General features: G+C 48.7%; 1 protein-coding gene across 1 annotated transcript; it reads right to left on the reverse strand.

Moving 5' to 3' along the window:
- Positions 1-208: 208 nt before the first annotated feature.
- On the reverse strand, positions 209-6,990 carry LOC131216102 (uncharacterized). The gene is made up of 3 exons (XM_058210513.1): positions 6,639-6,990; positions 909-1,241; positions 209-843 (listed from the first exon to the last, which is right to left on the reverse strand). The coding sequence occupies exons 1-3, from the start codon at positions 6,772-6,774 to the stop codon at positions 629-631; spliced, it is 684 nt and encodes a 227-aa protein (XP_058066496.1). The 5' UTR covers positions 6,775-6,990; the 3' UTR covers positions 209-628.
- Positions 6,991-11,085: the final 4,095 nt, after the last annotated feature.

Below are 11,085 nucleotides of genomic sequence, written 5' to 3' on the forward strand. Positions count from 1 at the left end.
AACGGCACTGGGCAAACTGAAATCAGTCGAAACCATTTATTTTGGGACAGAACAGCAAATGGAAAGAACGGTGCAGTGTGCCAAAGCCGACGCAAACAAAATAGTGCACATTCCCATCGATCTTCGAGCTTCAGAAACATCGTGTTGGCAATTTGGTTTATTCAATATTTTCGTTTTAATTTCAATAAAGTTGCATTTTCTTTGCATTTGTGCTATAGTGCAAATTCGACGCCCAACGCTACCGTCCACTCCGCACGTTCCGTATCCCTCGCGTATCACTCCTGGGTCGCTGGGTATCTTGGGGTTTTGGGGTTCTAAGTTTAAGTTTAAGTCAGAGACTAACGTTGTAATGTTACATACACAAACACACACAAGAAGTCTTTAATCTGAAACACACGTACTACACACGTACACGGAAAGCTGCCCCGCCATAGATAGCCGAAACGCCGATCGTCGCCCCGCGGTCAGCCAACCAGTTACAAACCCGCTAGACGATCCAGTCCGATCCGTTCCTGTTCCCACCACCGTGGTACGCGCCGTGCCTTCGGGTAGTGTTTGTTTGGATAGTGCTGCTGCTGCTGGCAATTGATTGCGCTGACGTGCGGCCCACCGTGGCGCAGAGGGTCACTTACTGCAAATACTCGTTGATCACGGCCATATCCTCCGAGAGGTCGTGCTTGAGGCTGTTGCCGCCGCTGCCGACAGCTCTCAGCTCGTTCACCTCCGGGAAGAAGCGCTTGTTGAACGCGAACCGCCCGAACCGGTCGATCTCGTCAAAGTTCCGCTTGCCAATGATGCCCACCTCGTCTCCATGCAAACGGAAATCGAATCCTGGGTAGGAGCCTTTCGTGTACACGGTGAGTACAGGACATGGTGGTGATCCTGGCTAGGGCCTAGGGAACACTCACCGTTATACCGATCGATGTCGTCAAAGTTGCGCTTGCTCATCCGCCCATAGTACCCGTGGTCACCAGTGCCCACGTACGACGGTTCGTAGTCCAGGTTGCGCTTGCCGTTGAAGCGTGCGAAGCGGTCAATCTCGTCAAAGTTTCGCTTATCGTACATCGGGGCCAGTCCGCGCGAGTAGTAGTTGTAGAGTAGCGTCCGGCGATCCGAGTTGTTGAGCGAGCGTTTCGTCTTGTAGCTAGTTACCACCGAAGGCGCCACTGTCCGTTGACCGGTCCGCTGTTCCAGACCGCCCACCGCGCTCACCTTTTCTTCATTGGGCTTCGTGGTCGAACCTGTCGCTCGGTGAATGGAGGTTAACGAAAATTTAGTACACAGGGACGGACCTGCCAGCCAGATCTTCGGATTCGGAAACACCTCGGAATGGAAGGTAGATGCTTTGCTTTACATTTTGCTCTGCCGAGACTTTTGCTATCAGGTTTTACTTTATTGTACATTGTTTGTGATATACGTTTTTCTTTTTCGTTGCCTTCCGTTGACTTTCTCCGTGCTCATCGTGGGACTTTGCGGGCAAGACGCCATGACCATGCTAATAGATGTTGAATCAAATATAAGAGCCCCGATTGCACACGCTGCAAGTTCGCGGTCCTAACATCACAAGACACCGCGCACAGAGGTAAGTAATTTTTAGCAGGGAAAGGATGAAACGCCGAAGCTAAAGTACCTACAATGGGGAAGCTGTTGGTTTTACGTTACGTTGCAATAAGTATGAAATGCTGTTGAACATGTTGTGCGCTACTTTTACTCCGTCCCACACATTCGCCAATGCTTTCTAATTCCCGCACGGATCTTCGATCAGCTTACGGCCCTAGGCACTGTCCTACCGCACGTTGCTCGACACTCTCCTGCCGTCCATCGATGCCGTCGTCAGCTTATTTCTTCAGCAGATTCCCGCCACCGATCGAGTCCAGGGAGCGTTTCAGGAGGTTGCCGCCGCCGATCGAGTCCAGGGAACGCTGGTTGCGGCCGAACGAGCCGCCACCGCCGATGCGCGGCATCCCGGAGAACGACCCATCGTACGCTCCGGCCACGGCCTGGTTCAGCAGGATACGGTTATAGTACAGGTACTCTAACCGGCGCGGCGCGGTGGCGGGTGGCCAGAAAGGGAGCAACAACATTTTCGCCATTAGCCACCGTCCGTCCGAAATTAATTTGGTCTCAAAAAATTATTATCCCATTACGCACGGTTCACAATTGACGAGTCACAACGATGACGCCGACAGGGACGTGGACTTGTAGCTTCCGACGGACACAGGGGGGACACAGACAACACACGGGAACACACAGAGACACAAACACAGGTAACAACACAGTTAACACCTTCTCACGGTCTGGCTGATTGATTAAGGTTTGATCTAATTAACGCGCGGTCGCCGCTGGGCTCTCTCTTTCCCTTCGGTGGCCACTTGGTGGCTAATAATAGCCAACAGCCTGATGCATAATTGAGCATCATGTGGCCGCCACCGCCGCCGACCGGCGCATCATCGTTTCGAGAGGATCCGGCAGTTGCGATTCTTTTCGCACTATGCACCGCTACTGTGATGTACTTTGAGCTTTTTTACTGCGGTGACGACAGACCCTGGACGAAAGTCATAAACGATCTACGGCGCTGGCGCTGATGGGAAACACGAAACGGTGGATCCTGGCCACCTAGGTAGTTAGCAGTAAAAAAAGTTTCGTCTATTTTACGCCATCGTAAACGTGTTCATGCTGCGTGATGTGCGAAATTCGGGCTCCCTTCTCATCGACTTATCGTCAATGGTGGATGTGTCCACTTCTTGGCATTTTGTTTAAAATAATAGTACAACGTTTTGGTACGTTTTGGCTTAAAAACCAATTTTATGAAAAAAAACATCGACTTTGTGAGTAAATATTAAAGTAAATCCATTATCAATCATCATCAAAAATACGGCCCAGTCCGTTCCTAAATATATTAAAAAAATAAAAATCAATCATCATCCAAAATATAGATGAGTTTAACGAATTTAAGATAAACATTTAATCTGAGCAATCATAGCATTAAGAAAGAAACCCCAGCCCTAGGGAACTGTGTCATCATACAGTTGCTATGGCGATACGACAATCAAATCATATTTTCAACCATTCACAGTAGGCTAAGGTCCAAAGTGTCGTAGGTTTTTATACAGTTTTGTTCCTCTCAAAAATCTTCCGCTCTACTGTTTCAATGTCTGGTGAGTACGGCGAGTCATTTTTAATCAATTAAAATTTAAAATGTTGAAGATAATGTGTGTTTGTCTCACAAGGCAGACACAATCAATCATGGAGAGTGTGCTTCACAATCTATCACATTGCAAAAATGTTCTCATCAAATATTCAACATATTCGTGCTTTGCTGGGAAGCATTGTGCCATTGAATAATTCGCCAGAAAAAGCATTAGCCCGATGTATAAAGTGTTTTCTTACTCGCGGTTGTTGAAATGGGCGCTTAAATTAATTACATTTTTCGGTTCTGACGGAATACACCCACCTCTGAGGGGCTGACGAAACCGAATTACACCGGTGATCATAATGGCATTATGCTTGGAACGAATTTGATCTCCATCGTTTCCACCGAGACCAACCAAGTCTCTCTGCCGTCTAACAAGGTGCTCTAACTTGCTTCTTATTGCGACCGGTAAAGAAACATAAATTCCGCCGATCTGGAACTTTGCACTTTTTCAGTTATGAATCGAAAAGTTTCTCCGTTTTACGGCGCGAACTGTGAATTGTGATAAACTTTCTAACAAACCCGTTGGCCCGTACACCCCGCGTAGCCCGGGTTGAAGTTCCGCAAAAGGATAACACCGATAGATGCACTTGCTCGCCCGCCGTGCATTGGGCAAAATGTTGCAACTGCACCGCGCAGTGTTAATGGAAATTCGTGACGAAGAAGCTCCACTAATTGGCCTCAATAGTGGCCCGAATTGCGAGTGGCAGCGCTCGGTGGAAATTCGATTTGCACCGAAAAGGATATTGCCTGATCGGAGTAGAGTCGGCCGGTGAAGCAGTGTTTTTGTTTTGCGTCCCAGTTTTTCGCTCCTCGAATAATGGGACGCTTTCGATGGGCCTTCCGATGAAGGTTCTGACCAACGCACACACGCGTGCACCTGCCACTGGGTCGGTCCTACGAATTGACACACATTTCCACCGCCAAAGTGTGACCACTCGAGAGCGGGAGGTGCCTTCAGTTGGCACGTATGCAGAGCTCTCCAAGCGAGTTCAACGGCAAACAGTGCCCCGAGGCCACTGCCGGCGGCTGTGGTAGGGCAGTTCCACCCGAAGAGCCGCACGACCAGGCGCCAGGACGATTGTTGTCGCATTGTTCCGGCCCACTAGCGTGTGTGCGACCGAACCAGCACATCCCGCTGCGTGCCTTGATGATGTTTTCATGTAATTTTAAGTTTGCCATTCCGATTCCGGAGCTGCCGGAGCAAAAATCGAACGCCGGCGCAACATGCCGCAACCGGAAGTGGCGGACCGAGCACGTGGTGCTGACATCGTTTAGCAGCAGCCCGCAGCATTCTTCTGCGCGGGACCTTCACCTTCCGTGAGCGCCAGCAACTGCTCCACTTTAATGGATTTTTCAATTGCAGGACCAAAAAAAAACAGGCAAACCGCAAAATCCCAAGGGCAAAAACAATGGAAAAATGGATAGCGTGAGATTTTAGCGTGCACCGCAAATCTCGGCCATATCATTTCGACCCTTTTCGCTTCGAAAAGCTCAGCGCGGAGCAATTACATTGCTCGACAAATATTTGGCCGGCAACCGATGACCGTACCGTTTGCTGTTTGATTTGTGACGGTGGCTGCCACACAGTTTCGATTCTCGCGCTGGCGTCAACCGGAGAACGGCGAACTAGGGGGAGAAAAAAGTCAGTTATCTTTTCCGTTGAGCCGCCGACGAAAGCAAACAATGGGAAATGTGCTTCCGAATCGAATCCCCACCAGCGGAAGTGCTACCAACCGGAGCGGGAAATTGCGAATGAAAAGTCAATGCTACCGATGGCGTCGGTCGGGAGGGGGACCGCACCGCGCCGAGTGATTAGACACCGGATGATTTTTGAGCCCCACCAGGCGCCTCCATCCGGCCGACGCGGTTTATCTTGTGCATCTTAACGGTGCCGCGGTGCGATGGCTGCCGGGCGTCCACGTGCTGGTGGTGGCTGCGAAGACAATTCACTGTATCCTTTGCATAATTACGTTAAGGCCCCCGGTGGGTAAGACTGTCTTCTGAGGCGGCCCACCGGAAGTGGGACACGGCGGAACCGATGCCGTGCGGTAACCGCCAATTTACTAAAGTGCGAAGGAAAAGGGTGCCAGCGGAATTAGATTTAGCAATAATATTAAAGAATAATGGAAAATTGAAATGCCAACCGGCCGTAAGCAGTGCCGTAGGCAGAGCCGTTCACTGAAATGACCACCTTCGAACGGTTGCATTTAAATTTGCTAAAGTTTGCTGTTCAGAAAACAAATGTTTGATCTCGTTTCGTTTTCGTTGTTTTCGAAAAGCATTTATTTATCGTTGCGATGCCACGACATTAGTACGGTTTGTCCGCATAAACCAGTGGCCATTGGTTCGGTTCATGCAAAAGCAACGGGAAAATAGATTTATCTCGGCACTGCGCCGCCATCAAATTATGCTCTCACGAGGCGGCAAAGCGTCAGCGTGGTTTCATGAGAATAATTTAAATATCTAATGCTTCATCACGTTACGGTTAAGTGTTTATCATTTCCACGTGTCCTTCGCGCGAATCGAGACCGGCCCGGTTTCGTGCCCCAGTTATGAGCGTCCTAATGGCGAGTGAGTCGAGGAATTTGTTTCAAATTTAATTAAAATGTGGCCGGTGGCCGACGGCGATCCGAACGGCAGAGGTCGGCATTCCGCGCACCCACCGGATGGGTCCGTTATCAACAATCTCCGTTATCACCCGTGGTTGTTTGTAAGGTCATTTGGTACGAGCAGTTTGTTTTCTAACGAAACATCCCAGCTCCGGCCATCGCCTGGGTTTGTGCCGCACGCACTGCGACGTGTTGCATCTCAAGAGCGTTTGGCCCGTCGGCGTCGGCCACCAGGCGCCTCCATGATGGATTAGGAAGCCGTGGTCCGCACAACGTGCTGATCCCCGCAGGAGGAACTGTGCTCGCTGACCGGCACAGGTTGCGGACAGGTTGCTGATGTATGATTGTGCCATTTTGATTAAAAAAGGGCCCTTTTCTCTGCTTGTATGCAACCGCAATGGGCCGTGAATGGAGTTACGGAAATTACTTCGGGGAACGACGAGACAGCCAACCCGTTGCCAATTACTCCAGCGTAACGCCGTAGGAATAATGGTCTAAGCAGCACACAGGATGTCCCAATTTAAAATCCCACCTTTACAAAGTTATTTTTGATGCGTAAATCATCCCCTTTTTTCTTAGGCGATTTTGGTAAAAGGACAAGAGAAGGTAAACATTTCAGGACACAAAACGGGTCACACGTAGAAAACAGTTCACAAACACGCGGTTCCAGTAAACGGTCACAGTACACGAACACTTATTTTGACAGAAACACATGGCGAGATAAAGGGAAAGTTACAAATAATTCTGGAAGGACTTTAACAATCGCACAGGACATGTGTCTACAGAGACATTTTATAAAAGTTACATAGTGAAGAGTCATAATAATCTGTTACCATCGTTTAGCCGCTTCAGTTCCTGTAGCTTCGAGAGCACCTCTTCCAGCTCCTGATCCTTGACCGGCTGTCCGTGGGCCCAGCTGAGGAACGCGAACAGGAACACGCCACAGACGAGATGCAACTTGACGACCATGCTGACCTCACCACACAGGCACTACCAAGTTGTCGGAGGATACCGGGGATTCTTTCGAAATCCCGAAAGGACTTTGCTGAAGGCGAGGGTCGAGATGAACCAAAACACACAATTCACGCTTGGCGCCGACCAACGCTTGGCACGAGTTTTCGAACGATCACCGAGTATCCTTCAACCAACAACACTGTCGCTGTCGCTGATGCTCAACGGATGCTGCTTGGCGTACGATTGTTGCGCTCCTCGGTGCGTGGCCTGTGCTTATATACTACATCCGGCGGCAGCCCGTGAGTCGTGAGCACAGCAACAGTTGCTGCACACGCGTGACTAGTCGGCAAATCGGTGCGTTCCGTTGTGGATTCCACCACCCCGCGGCGCCCTTTTCGCGCCATCACAATCTCCCAGCGGAAGCAGCAAGCAACAGATGGAACTCCCGATTGTGCGGTCGGCCCACAATCGGGCCTTGGCTGTCGGTTGGACATCGTGAGCGTAGCACGGCTCACTTCTCACGAAGCGCTGAGCTCACCGCAGCTCACCATGGGGATCGAGCTTCGTTGGTGGACTTTTTTGCGGAGGACTCCATCATTCGGATCATTTCGGGTATTAATTTTTTGCGGGACCTACCATAATTTGGTAATCGCGCGGAGTGTTTAAGATCGTAAAATTTGCATTTTTCGTCTGCGGGCTGCAAATTGAACATAAAGCGTGTGGCCCGCATGTTCATGGCGTTAGCAATGGTTTAATCAAATAATTTAGTAGTAAGGAGATGAACTATTCTGCAGTGAAGTTATACTATTACTTGTGAATTAGATTAGTAGGAGGTAACTTTCGAAAACGTCACATTCAATGCTTTGATTAAACTAGAGGTTTTCATCAGAAAAGGATAAAACAATGGGCTCTTCAGTATCGTCGATGAATCGACAGCAAAAAATTACTTCAATTAAGTATTCCATTTTTCTTATGACAGTCATGTTGTGTGGTGTATACAAAAGCACACAGGACGCAAGGAGGTCGCTGGATCATTAGCGTTACCCTTGTTGGCGTGATCGGTCGGTTGGTTTGGCAACGCAATTGCATCCCACTGCGAGTGGTTGCAATTGTGACTGATGAAGCGCGTACGATGCACCGCTTCAGGCGCTTAAGGCTGGGGTTTTCTTTTCGGTTCTTGAACGGTACGGAAAAATTGCCTTCTTTATCCAATTAGGATCCGTGTGAAGCTTGAGAGACGGATTTCCATTTTAAAATTACCCAAACACTGGCAGTGGGACCAAGCCAGGATACTCTATCCTTGTCGAAGCGTTGGCTTTTATGCCAGTGGCATCACTACACGGGTAGATGATGAGCGCATTGGAAAGTGCTGGAGCGAAGATTGATCCGATAATTGGAAATAAAATAATGACAACCATAAAAAAGTGCCTGTTATGGCGCCTGACCCAAGCACAGGGTTTTAAAACTATTGTCGAGTCGATTGTTATTGTGGAGAAACTTTTAGTATATTATTACACATTGGAAAGAACTCATTCAGCAGACCAATGGGACGGTTAGTGCAGTTCCAACCAATTGGAAACTAAATTAGATTAAGCATTCGTTATTTGTTTGAGCAGTTTATGCCAATTTTGGCCTAAGCCCCTCATCATGTTCGCCTAATTGCGTAAGCCTTTTCCAAACGTCCAAAGATGTTGATTCTATTACACTCCGCCACTGCACTTCGCTTTGATGTTGACTGACGCTTCATGTTACGCTCCTTGAAACGATAGCACACGGGTGGATTAAGGCCACAAACAGCTATCGAGTCGCTGCTCGCGTATGTAAATTTAGCACCAAAAAAGAGTCCGGTTTTCCCGTGGCACCGGAACCAACATCGCCGGATGCAAAATTATCCAATCTGTCACAGTGCATTAAATTATCAATTAGCCATCGGGCTTCGGGGGCTTCGTAGGTGCTCGAAGTACTGTACGGGAAATCGAAACGGGGTCATAAAGCCTGGCAACGGGAAAGTGTTCCAATGGTGGCTCAAGTGGCTTCCCCGGACACCCTGCAAGTGAAGTGTCAATTGGCCAATCACTCGAGGCAGTGGAACATCCGGTGCGCGAATGTTTTTGCGATCGTTAAAAATGTGCCGTCCACCGCCCGGTTATTGTGGGGCCGACCCATTAATCCCGCTCTTCCGTGACGTGTGTTGGCGGCCGATGTAAAAGCATCCATAAAACCCGGACAAGAAGTCGCTAATGTCGCAAACATCGGTTGCGGTTTCCGTAGATTACGGCCCCATTTGTTGGTGGCGGCAAGGGAAAACGGTGCCACTAATTATTGGTGGCCCCAGAATGGGCCATTCGGTGGCCGGTCGGTAGTCAGGTCGACAGGGATGCAACGGTTCGGTCGTAAACTGGACACCCTTGTTGAGCGATTCGATTTCACACACGCGCTGGCGTTGGTCCATCATTTGCGCAAGGTCCCACTGTAATTGATTTTAAAATCCCACCGAACGGTGGTTTCAACACGTTTTCGCGTCGAAGGAAAGTCACCTGTCCGCGTGTTCCTTCCTTGTACCTTGATGGGACATCCGTAACCTTGGTCGGCGCTTTCTGCGTCTTAAGCATCCCGACATTCCTCAGACCTATTTTTGTTTGCGCTTCGAGCGCCGGCTTTCGTTTCCCGGGCGCCCTTTTTTGGGACAACATTTTTGGGCGCCCATCTAACATACCGCCAGCATTTTGCTTGTCCGATCACTCCCCGACAAGTATTCGAACCCAAATTATGATTTGTCGCTCCGAAATACGCCGTGCGTCGAACAAGGAAAGAACATGTGCTTCAACGCGGTTAATGGCTTCCAAGTGGCCACCGTAAAAAAAAATTGATTGCCTCGGCTTTCGGGCGAGGAAAGTCTGCCAAAAAAGTGAAACAAATCAGTTAATTTCCTTCCCCAAAAGTGGGTGTCACGAGTAATCGCATAACTAAGGGAGCCCATTAAACAGCGTGGTCTCTCGGCCAGCTCGACCGGAGGTGGCCAGTGTTAATTATTCCCGGGTTGGTGACATTGGCCCTGACAAGCTCCAAGCTCGGGATGTGGCGCAGAATTCGATTGGTTTGATTCCTATGGTAATAAATAGGCGGTGCGAGAAACAAAATGACTAAATCAATCGTTGGCCTCGTCTTGCCCGGTTTTATTGCTGTCGAAGGGGAAAATTATGATTAAATCAATTAACGGTGCAGTGCTATGACGATGAAATGAATATTTTCCGGCAATATTGTCTTAGTAACATATTAATCGCCACAATAATTAGGCGGAGGCCGAGAGTAATCTTATGGACAAGTTGAGTAAATTTAATGCTATTACTTCTGGAAAATCTTAACGCCCGATGATCCTGAAGTAACTCTCAAAGAATCTCTAATTCAAATTGTCCTCAAAATCCTTAACGCACGTTGCATCGGACCTTTCGCTCCGATTTTGTAGCTCTCCTTGTCGCACTCGCACCATATCGAAGCGATGAAACATTTCATTTCGTTCGTCGACCGAACTTGGATGCAAATCTGATGCGGTGATATATTTCACTGCTCGCGTTGAAATACATCACGGAAATATTCTCGCGATTTCGAAACTGAAGACAAATTTGAATCTACAAATATTCCGTTTCCGGAATCGAAAAAGGTAATGTGGAAACACAAACGACTAGCGTTCAAAAGGTCGATTTAATTAACTTTCGAATAGGTAAAGTGAAACTAATTTTAATGAGTAAATATTGGCAGTATTATCGCGATGCAAGGTATATTTTTGCAATTAATTGAATTAAACTAAAAACAGAAATTTCAACGACAAACTTTTACATTTCATCAGTAACAATTGTCACTAATTACTGTGTACATATACTCTCTCTTCAGCTACAGTTTATCGAGTACTGCATCCGCATAAGTATCTGCCATAAGCCCATCCATCACTAATCCGGACTTCCGGTAGTGACGTGTCCCGGTGTCGGCAACCTTGAATAACCCACCACCGCCGTCGAACGGGGGGCCAGATCGAGGGACACTTTTCGTGCGACGACGCGGTACCGCTGCAGGACCAGATCGTAGACCTTGTGCTATTGTGCTATATAATCATCGCACCGTCCGCCATGTGCCGTGCACATAAACGGAGGGTGCCACCCGAACCCCGACCCAGACTCCGGGAAAACTCAGCCCAGAAGTCGCGTGCAGAACGCTCCAGACGAACCGCAACCCACTTCCGGTTCCGGGCTCTGCGCTGCTGCAGTACTTTCGGTACGCCCGTCGCCAAATTTCCGTCGAAAAGAAAGCGAAATACGACGACCATTTCGT

The sequence above is a fragment of the Anopheles bellator genome, chromosome 1 (assembly GCF_943735745.2).
Source record: "Anopheles bellator chromosome 1, idAnoBellAS_SP24_06.2, whole genome shotgun sequence".
NCBI lineage: Eukaryota > Metazoa > Arthropoda > Insecta > Diptera > Culicidae > Anopheles > Anopheles bellator.